At 41.6% G+C, this 15,974-nt stretch overlaps 1 protein-coding gene across 1 annotated transcript in view; it reads right to left on the bottom strand.

The window, feature by feature from the left end:
* Positions 1-15,974, bottom strand: part of FAM120C (family with sequence similarity 120C) — a 144,008-nt gene that overhangs the window by 89,440 nt on the left and 38,594 nt on the right. The window contains exon 2 of the mRNA XM_052663185.1: positions 490-736. Coding sequence (XP_052519145.1) covers positions 490-736 — 247 coding nt within the window. The remainder of the gene's footprint in view (positions 1-489; positions 737-15,974) is intronic.

A 15,974-nucleotide genomic window follows, 5' to 3' on the forward strand; every position in this document is an offset into this window, starting at 1 on the left:
TTATTGGCAGAATACAGGTGGCAGAAACAGGATTTCCAGAGCAAATTCTTGCAGTTTTGCTGTACTTTGGGGAATTTTCATAATAAAATGTTAGCACAAGAGAAACAAAAAGAAAAATATGCAGAATGATTTGTGTTCTTGATCTAAAGTTAAACAGTGGGGAAGAAATGCTAATGCTCTGAGTGGGAAACCAAAGTTGCCTAGGGTTAATAAGATATTTGGCCTAAGACGGTACTCTGCATAAAATACTTACAGAATGTAATGAAAGAAAAAGTTTTACAAGAATCAAAATAATATTCTGGAATATCCTGTATTAATTCATAATAAAACATGTTGAGTTTCTAGTAAGAAGCCCCAAAGCACAGTGTTTGGCGTGCAAATTTTCAGAAGATAAATCCAACAGTGATAACCATTGCTCTGGTTTTCATCTCTTAACACTGAAAGAGGAAACTTATATGATCATTACACTCTGTTCTTTGGACCACCTACCTAGCAGTGCAGCAAATATGGGAAAATTCATCCGCTTCAGGCCTAGCTGCTTGGCCACCTCCTGCATCAGAAACTGGTTGGTGGTGAGGTTCTTTCCATTCCAGCTAAGCTTCAGAGCATGGGAACTATAGTAAGAAGGAATATTGTAGAGCGCATACTCGGAGTCGTGGGCAAGAAGACCATGGAAGCCATTTTCCCTGAAAAAAGCCACCACTTCCAAATGGTGGTCTTCAAGGCTCTGAAAGACCTAGGAGGGAAAAAGAGAACATGTCATGCAACAAAAGCTGACCTATATTTGGTTAAAAGTCAGAAAGGCTAGAAACTGAATTTTATAGTTTGTTGAAATTTAAGATTATATAAGACTGAACAGGGCTTCCCTGGTAACTCAGCTGGTAAAAAATCTGCCTGCAATGCAGGAGACACCAGTTTGATTCCTAGATTGGAAGTTCCCCTGGAGAAGGGATAGGCTACCCACTTCTGTATTCTTGGGCTTCCCCAGTGGCTCAGATGGTAAAGAATCTACCTGTAATGCAGGAGACCTGGGTTGGATCCCTGGGTTGGGGAGATCCCCTGGAGCAGGGCATGGCAACCCACTCCAGTATTCTTGCCTGGAGAATCCCCATGGACAGAGGAGCCTGGAGGGCTACAGTCCATGGTGTCACAAAGAGTCAGACACAACTAAGCACAGCACAACACAAGGCTGAACAAAATACTCTAAAAATAAAGAAAGCCTCTCTTAGTCTAAACTGAAATATTCCTGTAAACACAGGCAGCATTATCCATTTGTCCATTCAAATGACCAGTTTTTTGACTCCCTCCATGGAACTATGGCCTGAAGCTCTTTAAAAGAAAAATTAACATGGTTTATAGTATTTAAGTTTTTACTTTAAATAATAATAGATGAGAACTTTGTTAGAAAGATAATAAAGCTATTATATATTGCTTAGTACCTTCTATATACTGTGTGTGCTTTATATACATTATCTCATCAACAGAACAACCAAGGACAAGGCAGATATAGATGAAAAAACATACAAGTGGAAACAGACATAGAAAGGTTAAATAACATATAACTAGAGCCTGAATCTAAGTTCATCTAACTCTTTTTAAAAAATCCCTGCTCTCTTAGGAGCACCTTGGCCCACAGGGCACCTAAATAGGGCACTTCCAACAGTTAGAAGTCAGAAACTTCACTCTATTTTAGAAATGGAAAAACTAAAGCTGCGAGAGGTTGGCTGCCCCCAAAGTTGCATAATGAGGGTGTATAAACAGGATTCAAATCCAAGCTGATCTGACTCCAGAATGCACACTTCCCATTGTACCAGGCTTCTTCCTGGAGAGCACTATTTTTAATGTAATAGAGGCAGACTGTTAAGTACCCTTCTTGTGCACACATCTACTGCTCTACATAAAGGATACTAAAATGATCTGCGTACTGGTTCTGCCACACTAAGTTCCTTGACTGCAGAAACTTTATAATCTCTGTATTCCTGGCTCCCACATAAGATCTGATGCATTGCAGTATGAATAATAATTACTAACAGATACTGAACACATACTATGTGCTAAGTAATGTTCCAATTACTTTACATGTATTAATTCATTTCATACTCAAAACAATCCAATGAGGCCATAACTATTATCTCCACCTTACATCTCTAAGGTCACACAGCTGGAAGGAATAAAGCCTGGAGTTTGTCTCCAGAGCCTATAGACCTTGATAATTTTGTTGAACTCAACTGACTTAATTTTTAATTTAAGTTTTAGAGGAATGGTAGTTCTTCTGGTGGAAAAGGCAATGGCAACCCACTCCAGTGTTCTTGCGTGGAGAATCCCAGGGACGGGGGAGCCTGATGGGCTGTGTGTTTATGGGGTCGCACAGAGTCAGACGCGACTGAAGCGACTTAGCAGCAGCAGCAGCAGTTCTTCTGGAGTCTGACAGGAGTTTCAATGCATTAAGCTTTCTCTAAGCTATGGAAAGAGGCTCTAGCTGCAGTAGAGAGCCATGTCACATATTAAGTCACAGCAGATGGAGGGACACTGGTAAGCAAATAACAAAGCAAGGTCTGTATTTATTTGATATCCAGGCAAAGGAAGGAAACCTTACTTTGCACCACAACATATTTATGTCTAGAGTTACAATTAACTCCAAATGGGTCTGAGAGTACAGTTTTGGGCTGTCCCCTGGTGACAGTTTCTTCCAGCATATACCTCTCATACCAGTCACTGACTGAGCATCCATCTACATTATACCAGGCATAGTGCTGACTGTGATATGTTCCTTCTCATCATCAAAACCTGACTATGTCGGCATTCTAAGTCCTGTGGTTCTGGTAAGGAAACTGAGGCTCAGAGAAGTGATGTGGCATGTTCAGGGCTACAGAGCTGGGAAACAGGAACCCAGATCAGACTGACACCAAAGCCCATGCTCTTTCTACAACAACACATTACCTTTAGCTGGTGTGCAGTTGATTATGCCACCATCCAAGTGATTTCAACTCTATAAAGTCAAGGACTAGTGATCTTTAACAAATCTGATGGCTCTCATAAGGAATATAAATCACAATCACCTGGAAAGCATTTTCAAAATATACAAACCTGTGCCTCACCTCAGATTTGCTGAAACAATCTCCTGAGCGTGACTGGAATGCCTATATTCCAAGACTAGCTTCCAGTAGGTTCTGATGCACACTCCTAATTAAGAACTATTGAGCTAATCTACTCATTTTTTAAACAGTCTTATTGAGGTATAACTGACATACAGAATTATTACATATTTAAAGTGAAAGCGAAAGTCACTCAGTCATATCTGACTCTTTGTGACCCCATGGACCAACAGCCCATGGAATTTTCTAGGCCAGAATACTGGAGTGGGTAGCCTTTCCCTTCTCCAGGGGATCTTCCTAACCCAGGGATTGAACCCAGGTTTCCCAAATGAGAGAGTGATTTCCTAGGCAGGTTGATAAGAAGTCTAGGGGTCCCCAAGGAGAGAGGGGTCTTGAATTTTCGAGGAGGAAGAAAGGACAAACTTTTTTTCCTCTACATTCCGTAGGATTATCTAACAATAATGTATCCTGCCTGAGGACAGTCTCTGGATTAAACCTTCTGGCTAAACCTGTTATCTTAAAATGTAAATTATGGGAGTAGGTCTGGTGAGGTCTTTACAACCTCCAGACATTCTTTTGATTCACTGGAGAGTATATAACTCCATTGCTAACACTAGAAGCTTTCTCTCTCTCCTTTATACTTTAATAAAACTTTATTACACAAAAGCTCTGAGCGATCAAGCCTCGTCTCTGGCCCTGGATTGAATTCCTTTCCTCCGGAGGCCAAAAATCCCAGCGTCTTTTCATGGTTCAGCGATAACCTTTCATTTTGGGGGCTCGTCTGGGATTCTTCAGGACAAGGTAAGGATGCTTGGAGCTCTAGTTCTTTGTTCTCCTAGCGAACACGTTTTCTGGTGTACTTTACTAACTCTATGGTGTGCTTGCGTGAATGAATGAAACACCCTGCACAAAGCAAGTGAGGAGCTCTGCTCTGCGGTTCCACAGTGACCTCATATGGCTTATGGCAGAAACCTGTCGGGGGTTTATACTGACCTGTCAATGCCAAAAGGCACCCAACGTCTCTCCTTGGAAATTAGAAGTATGAACCTAATCTGTTGGATCATAGACTTTCAAGGGACTTGTGATCTATGCTGTTACTGTTTACTATGACTAGGCCCCAAATTTGGATTGGTAGTCAGGAAGCGCCTAGCCTCACTAGGAATCAAAAGTTCGGAAGTTAGATGGAGCTCTAGCTCCAAGAGCATCTCTGAGGTTAAAGGTTACTCAGATTGGAACTACAATTTTTTTTTCCTTTGGTAACGCTGGCTCTTAGTGGAACAGAGGAGGCTCTTATACTGGTGTGGTGACACTTGGAAGAAACATCTCAGTTTTATGTTCGTATCAGTCTTATTGTGGTCAGGAGTATACTCAGGGTCGAGCACAGGCACTCAGGTGATGAAAGGTGTTCCCAGTGGTCTTAGCCTGGGAGGCATTCTGGAAGGTTACTCTGATTGCACCCTGGGTGGCATCAGAGGCAAGCAAGGTTTTAATGGTGAGGAGCTGGACGACAGCCAGGGATGCCATCAGGTCTACCCCGTCTCGGTGGTAGAACCAGAAGGGACGAGTAGGTCACCTGCGTCAGTAAGGGAGAGACTAAGTCCGACCAGAGAAGGAAAGCTTTGGTGTAAAGTCTGTCTACACCCCCATCTAGAGCAGGGAGGGACACCTCCAGTAGAAAGATGGTGCTGGTCCCATTTTTTCTCTCTTACAGATGGGAGCTAACAATTCCAGCCTCACTCCTTTGAACTGTATCCTGAAAAACTGGGATAGATTTCATCCCCAGGGCTTTAAGAAGACACACCTGGTCTTCTATGTGATACTGTATAGCCACGGTACCCACTGGAGGATGGCGAACAGTGGCCAGTTGGAGGGTCTCTTAAGTATAATACTGTTTTACAATTAGATTGGTTCTGTAGAAAACAAGGGAAGTGGGTAGAAGTAGCATATGTGTTGCCCGTTTTCTCTCTGTGAAATATGCCAGACTTATGTCCTAAGGGTATAGATTTGGGTGTGACTCCTTCAGTTCCCCGCTGTCCTCCTACTTTGCTAGATGAGATGGAGGACAGGAGACAAAGAGATAAAGAAAAGCAGGTTTCTCCAATCTATCCCTGGGATCATAAGTGCAGAGCAGCCAGAGAGACTGAGGAACAGCCACACAAGCTGTTTGCCTCTTCATGAAGCACCCACCAGGAGAAATAATCAGTCTATGAGAGTTAATAAGCCTTTTTCTTGTCAAGAAATACAAAGTATCAAGGAGGATCTGGGAGACTATTTAGAGGACCCAGAAAAATATATTAGAGCTTTTAAAGAAAGGTGTTACTTTGCTTTATAACCTTACTTGGAAGGATGTTATGTATATTTGGGGACAAATGCTGACTCCTGCCTTGAGTTTTGGGAAAAGCGGTTGCCTATGGAGATGAATGGCTTGGTAATGAATCAGTAGGGAAGAGGGAGGACGAGATAGCAGCCCTCCCCACTGGGCATCAGGTGGTCCCAATTACAGAACCAGACTGGGACTACAACACAGCTAAAGGAAGATGGGATTAGAGTCATTTTGTCAGATGTATTCTTGAAGGACTCAGGCAGGTGTGTGCTAAGCCTTTAAACTATGGCAAATTGGCAGACATAGAGCAGGAGGAGAAGAAAGCTCCTGGTAAATTCCTAGATAGACTGAGAGAAGACCTTCGCAGATTCATGGAGATTAATCCCAAAAGTGAAGAGGGAAAAGTGATCTTAAAAGATAGATTTCTCACTCAGTCGGCTCCAGATATCTGCCATAAGCTATTAAAACAGGCATATGGACCAAATCAGTCTTTAGATACTCTGTTACAACTGGCTCAGTCTATTATGGTAGGGAATATGAGGAAAAGAAAGAAAGGCAGAAAAAGACAAAGGAACTGGCCGAAGCCCTTGTAATGGCTGTCAGAACCATTCTTAAACAGCCTGAGAAAAGTGCCCACAGGGACCCAGGTGAAAAGGGATGGGCTTGCTATTACTGTGGAAAGGAGGGGCACCTCAAGCGGAACTGTCCTCAGGCATCTAAGTCGCCCCTAGCTCCATGTCCGGTGTGCAAACGACCACACTGGAAGAGACTGCCCCCAGAGGCGTAGGTTTCAGGGGTCAGAATCTCAAGACATTCAGGACTGAAGGTGCCCGGGGGTCCCCACACAAGCTCCCTGCTAATTACACCTGAGGAACCCTGGGTATTAATAATTGTGGGGGGCCAATCTATCAAGTTCCTTTCAGATACTGGGGCAACTTACTCCATGCTTACTGAAGCCTCTGGCCCACTTTCTTCCTGATCCACTTCCATAATGGGACTATCTGGATGAGCCAAAAGGTATTACTTTAATTCTTCTGTAAGTTGACTTTGTGCTATTTTCACACGAGCTTCTGATCGTGCCAGAGTTTCACTCACCCCTTTTGGGAAGGGATATACTGAGCAAGGTCCATGCCTGTTTTCATGAATATGGAGCCCTCTCTTTCTCTAGCTTTAATTGAACAAAATGTAAATCCTAGAGTATGGGCTGATGGAAAATCTGTGGGTTGAGCATAAAATGCTATTCCTGCAGTTGTCAAGCTCAAAGACCCACACTTATAAGAAGCAGTATCCACTGAAACCTGAGTTTACTGTTACTGCTGCTGCTAAGTCACTTCAGTAGTGTCCGACTCTGTGCAACCCCATAGACGGCAGCCTGCCAGGCTCCCTCGTCCCTGGGATTCTTCAGGCAAGAACACTGGAGTGGGTTGCCATTTCCTTCTCCAATGCATGAAAGTGAAAAGTGAAAGTGAACTCGCTCAGTCGTGTCCGACTCTTAGCGACCCCATGGACTGCAGCCTACCAGGCTCCTCCATCCATGGGATTTGCCAGGCAAGAGTTCTGGAGTGGGGTGCCATTGCCTTCGGGTTAGAACCCATTATTGAAAATTTAAAGGAGCAGGGACTATTAATTCCCTGTAACAGTCCATGCAACACTCCTATTTTGGGTATAAAAAAATCAAATGGTAAATGGAGACTAGTTCAAGATTTACAAATAATAAATGCGGCTGTAGTTCCTTTACAACCCATGGTACCTAATCCTTACACTCTACTGTCTGAAATTCCTGAATGAGACAAATATTTCTCAGTAATTGATTTAAAAGATGTCTTGTATTCAGTGCCTTTGGCGGAGGAAAGTCAATTTCTATTTGCCCTACGCAACCAGCTTCTCAGTTAACCTGGACAGTTTAGCCCCAGGGATTTCTTGACAGTCCTCACTTATTTGGAAAAAGTTTGTCACAGGATCTACAAAATTTTATAGCTCCGAAGTGGTGGTGTTACAATATGTAGATGATATTTTGCTCTGTGCTGAGACAGAGGAAGCTTGCTCACAAGCCTCAGAAGATTTCTTAAACTTTCTGGCAGACTGTGGTTACAAGGCATCAAGAGAAAAGGCTCAGCTTTGTCAACAATCTGTTAGATATTTGGGCTTAATCATATCAGAAGGGACTAGGGCCATAGTCCCCGAGAGAATTAAACCTATACTAAATCATCCCCTACCTGTGACTTTAAGACAACTGAGAGGGTTTTGGGGAATCACAGGTTACTGTTGCATTTGGAATCCGGGTTACGGGGAAGTTGCCCAGCCTTTATATAAACTTATAGCTGAAACTCAGCAGGCCCAAATCGACAAACTGGTTTGGTCTCCAGCTACTCAAAAGGCTTTTAAGGTTCTTCAGACTGATCTCCTGGAAGCTCCCACTCTAAGCTTGCCCACAGGGTCAGAATTTAATTTGTTTGTCAGTGAAAGAAAAGGTATGGCCTTGGGAGTTTTGACACAACCCTGAGGGCCTCACCAGCAACCTATTGCTTATCTAAGCAGAGAATTAGATGTAATTTCACGTGGGTGGCCCCACTGCCTAAGAGTAATTGGGGCAGCAGCTTTATTGGCACCTGAAGCTTAATGGATGAAACCTTACTGTACTGAGTTCTCATGATGTGAGTGGAATCTTAAATAAGGTTAATATTTGTATGACAGACAGTAGGCTTCTTAAATATCAGTTATTGTTATTAGAAGGACCAGTAACTAAGCTTAAAGTTTGTGGAAATTTAAATCCTGCCACTTTCCTTCCTGAGAAGGAAAATGAAACACCTGATCACGATTGTTCCCAATTCCAAACCTTAAACTATGCAGCTCGGCAAGATCTAATGGATACCCCATTAGACAATCCTGACATGGAAATATTTAGATGGCAGTTCTTTTGTTCGGGATGGAAAGCGTAAAGCAGGTTACACTGTGGTGATGGCTGAACAGGTTTTAGAAGCAAAATCTCTCCCCTAGGGAACCAGTGCTCAGTTAGCGGAACTTGTGGCTCTGACCTGAGCTCTAGAGTTAAGCAAAGGGCAGCAGGTAAATATCTACACTGATTCCAAGTATGCTTATTTGACTTTACATGCTCATGCTGCAATATGGGAAGAAACACAGTTTTAAAACAGCAATAAGAGAACCTATTAAACATCTCAGAGAGATCGAGAGACTTTGAACTGCTACATATTGTCCTAAAGAAGTATGTTATGCATTGCACTGGACACAACAGGGATGGGAGTAAAGTAGCTGAAGGTAATCATCTGGCTGATTGTCAAGCCAGAAGAGTGGCACTTTAGGAAACCCCTTCACTACAGACGCCTTTGATCTGGACAGGTCCTGTGGAATAGGAAAAACCACAATATATTGAGAGAAATTTAGAAAGATATGAGAAAAGAGGAGCAAAGATTACTGATAAAGGATGGTTACAGTCTGAGCATGGACGATTAATAATTCCTGAAAATGCTCAATGGAAAATTCTTAAGGGTTTACACCAGAGTTTTCATTTGGGTGTAGAGAGTACTTACCAGATTGGTTCTCGTTTGTTTGAAGGTAAAAATGTAATGAAAATGTTAAAGAATATGATCAAAAGGTGTGAAGTTTGTCAGAAAAATAACCCAAAGACTGAAAAGCTAGCAAAATCTGGATTACAATGAAGTGGAAAGTATCCTGGAGAGGACTGGGAAATTGATTTTACTCATATGCCAAAAGCTAATGGGTATTCTTGCTTACATGTTGGGTGGATACTTTTACTGGAAGGATTGAGGCTTTTCCTTGTCATAGTGAACAGGCTAAGGAGGTTATAAAGATTTTAATCCATGAAATTACCCCAAGGTTTGGGCTGCCATGGAGCCTTCAGAGTGACAATGGCTCCGCCTTTAAAGCTGCTGTAACTCAGGGGGTGTCTAAAGCTCTAGGAATAGAATATCACTTACACTGTTCCTGGAGACCCCAATCCTCAGGAAAGGTTGAAAAAGCTAATGACATTATCAAAAGACATCTGCGCAAATTAACTCAAGAGATGCAGGACAATTGGATTAAAGTCCTATCCATAGCTTTAATGAGGGCTGGAACTGCCCCCCAAAAGGAGAGACTGTCCCCCTTTGAATGTATTTATGGAAGGCCTTTCTTATGCACAGACATTGTTATAGACCCTGAAGCCTTGGACTTAACTAGTTATGTAACTCAGCTCTCAGTCTCTCAACAGGCATTAACAGAACTCCAGGAGACGACTGCTGACCCAGCTTCTGAGTCAAGCAAGCCTCTATTTGAGCCAGGAACCGAGGTCCTCATAGAAACATTGGGGTCTGGGGGCCCATCCCTTGAGCCCCTCTGGGAAGGCCCTTACCAGGTTATTCTTTCTTCTCCCACAGCTGTCAAAGTGCCAGGAATTGATTCGTGGGTACATCACACTCGAGTTAAGAGGTGGCACCCCGACCAGGATTAAGTGACTTCATTATATGTCTTTATTTTCTATGCTCTGACTTTGTACTTTTTAGATGGGCCTGCTAATCTATGTGAGCCTACTTCTGCTGGCTCCAAAACTCCTGAGTGTGCTGTTTGATCAAGACAATGCCTTCCTGTCCTGGGGTCATTCCTATGCTGAATTCCACAATCAGTCTAACTGCTGGGTCTGTGGAGTGCTCCCCTCTTCATCAGTGGAAGGCTTCCCGTGGTGGACATCTCCACTTCAAGGAAAAGACTTTCTTCAAGTCTGCAAATACCTTCAACAACAATTGCATGTGATGCCTCTTCTTAAACTGATTACACCTAACAACCTTAAGATGGACTGATGTAACTATGGACATAATGTGACTTTTCATTTTAACTTGGTTTAATGACTATTTTGCCTTACGTCTGTAACTGTATAACGGGGTTTTCTAACTGTATAAAAGCTTTTAAGTTACAAATGGCTGTCCAAGTCACTCAGTCCTGTCCGACTTTTTGTGACCCCATGAATTGCAGCACGCCAGGACTCCCTGTCCATTAGCAACTCCCGGAGTTCACTCAAACTCATGTCCATCGAGTCAGTGATGCCATCCAGCCATCTCATCCTCTGTCGTCCCCTTCTCCTCCTGCCCCCAATCCACCCAGCATCGGAGTCTTTTCCAATGAGTCAACTCTTCTCATGACATGGCCAAAGTATTGGAATTTCAGCTTTAGCATCAGTCGTTCCAATGAACACCCAGGACTGATCTCCTTTAGGATGGACTGGTTGGATCTCCTTGCAGTCCAAGGGACTCTCAAGAGTTTTCTCCAACACCGCAGTTCAAAAGCATCAATTCTTTGGTGCTCAGCTTTCTTCACAGTCCAACTCTCACATCCATACGTGACTACTGGGAAAAGCATAGCCTTGACTAGACGGACCTTTGTTGACAAAGTAATGTCTCTGCTTTTTAATATGCTATCTAGGTTGGCCATAACTTTCCTTCCAAGGAGTAAGTGTCTTTTAATTTCATGGCTGCAATCACCAGCTGCAGTGAATGTGGAGCCCCCCAAAAATAAAGTCTGCCACTGCTTCCACTGTTTCTCCATCTATTTCCCATGAAGTGATGGGACCAGATGCCATATTCTTCGTTTTCTGAATGTTGAGCCAACTTTTTCACTCTCTTCTTTCACTTTCATCAAGAGGCTTTTTAGTTTCTCTTCACTTTCTGCCATAAGGGTGGTGTCATCTGCATATCTGAGGTTATTGATAATTCTCCCCACAATCTTGATTCCAGCTTGTGCTTCTTCCAGCCCCGTGTTTCTCATGATGTTCTCTGCATAAAAGTTAAATAAGCAGGGTGACAATATACAGCCTTGACATACTCCTTTTCCTATTTGAAACCAATCTGTTGTTCCATGTCAAGTTCTAACTGTTGCTTCCTGACCTGCATATAGGTTTCTCACGAGGCAGGTCAGGTGGTCTGGTATTCCCATCTCTTTCAGAATTTTCCACAGTTTATTGTGATCCACACAGTCAAAGGCTTTGGCATAGTCAATAAAGCAGAAATAGATGTTTTTCTGGAACTCTCTTGCTTTTTCCATGATCCAGCAGATGTTGGCAATTTGATCTCTGGTTCCTCTGCCTTTTCTAAATCCAGCTTGAACATCTGGAAGTTCACGGTTCGCATATTGCTGAAGCCTGGCTTGGAGAATTTGGAGCATTACTTTACTAGCATGTGAGATGAGGACAATTGTGCGGTAGTTTGAGCATTCTTTGGCATTGCCTTTCTTTGGGATTGGAATGAAAACTGACCTTTTCCAGCGCTGTGGCCATTGCTGAGTTTTCCAAATTTGTTGGCATATTGAGTGCATCAGTTTCACAGCATCATCTTTCAGGATTTGAAATAGCTCAACTGGAATTCCATCACCTCCACTAGCTTTGTTCATAGCGATGCTTTCTAAGACCCACTTGACTTCATATTCCAGGATGTCTGGTCTTTACAACCTCCAGACATTCTTTTGATTCATTGGAGAGTATATAACTCCATTGCTAACACTAGCAAGTGGGTACTGTTTCTGCCTCCTTCTGCTGCCTATGCCGGAAGCTTTCTCTATCTCCTTTATACTTTAATAAAACTTTATTACACAAATGCTCTGAGCGATCAAGCCTCGTTTCTGGCCCTGGATTGAATTCCTCTCCTCCGGAGGCCAAGAATCCTGGCGTCTTTTCATGGTTCAGCAAGAACCTTTCACACATTACAGGCGGATTCTTTACCAGCTGAGCCACAAGGGAAGCCCAAGAATACTGGAGTGGGTAGCCTATTCCTTCTCCACCGGATCTTCCCGACCCAGCAATCAAACAGGAGTCTCCTGCATTGCAGACAGATTCTTTACCAACTGAGCTATATTTAAAGTGCACATCAAACCAATTACTCATTTTGCTGCTTAAGCAACTAGCCCCCTAGAAAGGATAGATGACTTGACAAGGTTACCTAGTTAATCTGTAGCAGAACCAAGATTAGAACAAAAGTCTCCTGATGCCAGGTATAAAACTTCCTTCACTGGATATTCTGGGGTAAATAATGGAAAACAAGAGAATAACAATAATATCATAATTCCCCAGCACCCTACTGCTACCACGCTAGTTTCCTAGCTACCCTTCTCCAATATTACTGTTTCCTTTTCTTTGCTCCCTTGGTTTCCCTGCCTAGAATACCACACTGCCTCTCTTTTCCAATGTTCCAAATACTTTACATAGGCCCCCTCTTACATGACTTCTTTCCTCTTAACTCTTACAGCACTGAGACAGTTGACACCATCAAGGAAGTAACTCAACAATATCATCACCTGCCAAGTTGTAAGACCACAGATTCCTTCTTACTCTCATGTGTATCCTCCACAGTCCTAACCAACACTTAGAAAGGACATAGAGCTGGGGTTGACAGAATAGCAAAGAAAGGCCTACACAGGTTGTAAAAAGGGAAAGCAGCCCTGGCAAATAATAGGGCACTATCATCTGAGTATTTTGACTTCAACAATAGATGTACCAGTGTCACTGGGAAACATCTGCCTGGACTGCAGGTTATTTAGATATCAAGTAGCAAAGTAATATTGGGTATCCCACTCCAGTACTCTTGCCTGGAAAATCCCATGGACAGAGGAGCCTGGTAGGCTGCGGTCCACGGGGTCACGAAGAGTCGGACACGACTGAGTGACTTCCCTTTCACTTTTCACTTTCATGCACTGGAGAAGGAAATGGCAACCCACTCCAGTGTTCTTGCCTGGAGAATCCCAGGGATGGGGGAGCCTGGTGGGCTGCCATGTATGGGGTCACACAGAGTCAGACACTACTGAAGTGACTTAGCAGCAATATTGGGTATCAGCTGAGTACCTACTATGTACCAGGCACTGTTCCCAGTACACCTCATGTCTATTAACCTTCCAGTAACATCATGATGCATTATTATCTCCCTTTTACAGATGACAGAATAATAAGGCTCAGAGGTTGAAGAACTTGACCAAAGTCACATAGCTAAAAAATGAAGCTAGCCAATATGCACATGAAAAGATGTTCAACATCATTAGTTATTAGAGGAATGCCAATCAAAAAACCTCAGTGAGAAACCAATTAAGACATACTAACATCGCTATAATTTTTAAAATGTAAAATAACAAGAGTGTGGAGAAACTGGAATCCTCCATACATTGTTGGTAGAAGTGTAAAATGGTGCAGTCACTTTGGAAAACAGTCTGGGAGTTCCTCAGATGGCTAACATGGGGTTATTACATGATCCAATAATTCTACTCATAGATGTACTTATACAAGAGAATTAAAAACATATGTTCACATAAAAACTTGTACATGAGTGTTTGTAGCAGAATTATTCACAAAAGTCAAAAATGGAAACAACCCAAATGTGCATCAACTAATAAACAGATAAATAAAAGAGAGTATATTAATAAAAGGGAATGTTATTCAACCACAAAAAGGAATGAAATGCTAATTCATGCTACAACATGAATGCATCTTGAAAAAATTATAAAGTGAAAGCAGCCAAATACATATTTAAAAAAATTTTATTTGGTTGCTCCAGGTCTTAGTTATGGCACTTGGGATCTTTAGTTGTGGTATATGGGATCTACTTCCCTGACTGGGTATTGAATCCTGGCCCCCTACTTTTTCAGTGTAGCATCTTAGCCACTGGACCACCAGGGAAGTACCCCAAACAGACTTTTATATAAATTGTCCAGTATAGGGAAATACACAGAGATGGAAAGATAGTGGTTGCCAGGGACTGGAGGAAGAAGAATTGGAGAACTGCTAGCAGATACTGGGTTTCCTTTTGGGGATGATTAAAAAGTCCTGGAATTTGATAGTGGTAATAGTTGCACAACTCTGTGAAGAAACTAAATGACACTGAATCATATACTTTAAAACGGTGAGTTTTATGGTGTGTAAATTATATCTCAGTTTTTTAAAAGTGGAGTTAGGATTAAAATTTAGCTCTGCCCACAAATCCTAAGCTCACTCACTCACTTTAAAAGCTTTTGATTATGGAAAATTGCAAAATAGAAAGGTAAGGAGACTAGCATAATGAACATTCATGACACCATTATCGAGTTTCATATATCAATGTTCAGTCATTCTTCTTTCATCTACTTTCTTTTGTCTGGCATTTTTTTAATATAAGTTTTTACTGTGAGAAGAAAAATCACACAACATAAAATTTGCCATCTTAACCATTTTTTGAAGTGTATAGTTCAGTGTTAAATATACTCACCTTGAGACAGAGCTCTAGAAGCTTTTCATCTTACAAATCTGAAACTTTATACCCATTAAACAACTCCCATTCCCCCTGCCTCAGCCCCCGGCAATCACCTTTCTAGTTTCTGTTTCTATGAATTTTACTACTTTTGGGGGGAGTCATACAGTATTTGCCCTTTTGTGATTGGCTTATTTCAACTTAATGCTTTCAAGGTTCATCCACGTTGTACCATGTAGTAAGATTTTGCTCCTTTTAAGGATGAACAATATTCCATTGTATGTATATACATTTTTTTTCTTTATCTATCAATGGACATTTAGGTTGCTTCCATTTCTTGGCTATTGTGAATAGTGCTGTTATGAACATGGGTGTGCAAATATCCCTTTGAGATTCTGCTTTCAGTTCTTCTGGATAAATACCTAGAAGTGGAATTGCTGGATCATATAGCGATTCTATTTTTAATTTCCAAAGGAAACCCTATATTGTTTTTCATAGTGGTTGCACTGTTTTACATGCCTGTCAACAGTACACAAGGGTTCCAGTTTCTCTACAACGTCACCAACACTTGTTTTCCTTTTTAAAACAGTAGTTATCTTAATGAGTATGAAGTAATAGCTCACTGTGGTTTTGATTTACACTTTTCCAATGATTGGTGATATTGATCACTGGTCATTTTTGGTACACTTGAAAGCAAGTTTCAGATATCAAACCACCTCTAAATACTTCATTATGTATCTGTAACAGAGACTTTAAAATGACAAACACAGTACTATTATTTCACTGAATAAAATTAACAAGAGTTTCTTAATAATACCCTGTCTCAAGGAGTTCTCTGGTGGCCTAGTGGTTAAGATTCCAGGCTTTCACTGCCATGGCCCAGATTCAATCCCTGGTCAGGGAACTGAGTTCCCAAAAGCAGCATGGTATGGCCAACAAACAAACAAAATATCCAGTCCTTATTCTAGTTTCCATGACTGCCACAAAAATATCTTTAAATAGTTGGTTTGTTCAAATCAGAATCCAAATAGGGTCCGCATGCTGCATCTGGTTGATATGGCTCCCAGTTATTAATTTATAACAGCTGCCATTCTCTTTATTTAAATGCAATTTATTTACTGAAACAAAATATACCCTCATTTTTTAAATTACAAAGGTAATATAGATTATTCAACAAATGGTGTTGAAATAACTGGATATTTACTTGAGAAAAATAAGGTGGATCCATTCTTCACACATTAACTTGGATAACCATACAAATAATAGAAGACATCATAGGGGAATTTAAGAAAAATAATTTCAGTGGGTAAAGTTTAAGTATAAGAGAAAACTCAGTATGTAACA

This window comes from Budorcas taxicolor, chromosome X (assembly GCF_023091745.1).
Source record: "Budorcas taxicolor isolate Tak-1 chromosome X, Takin1.1, whole genome shotgun sequence".
In the NCBI taxonomy this organism is placed as follows: domain Eukaryota; kingdom Metazoa; phylum Chordata; class Mammalia; order Artiodactyla; family Bovidae; genus Budorcas; species Budorcas taxicolor.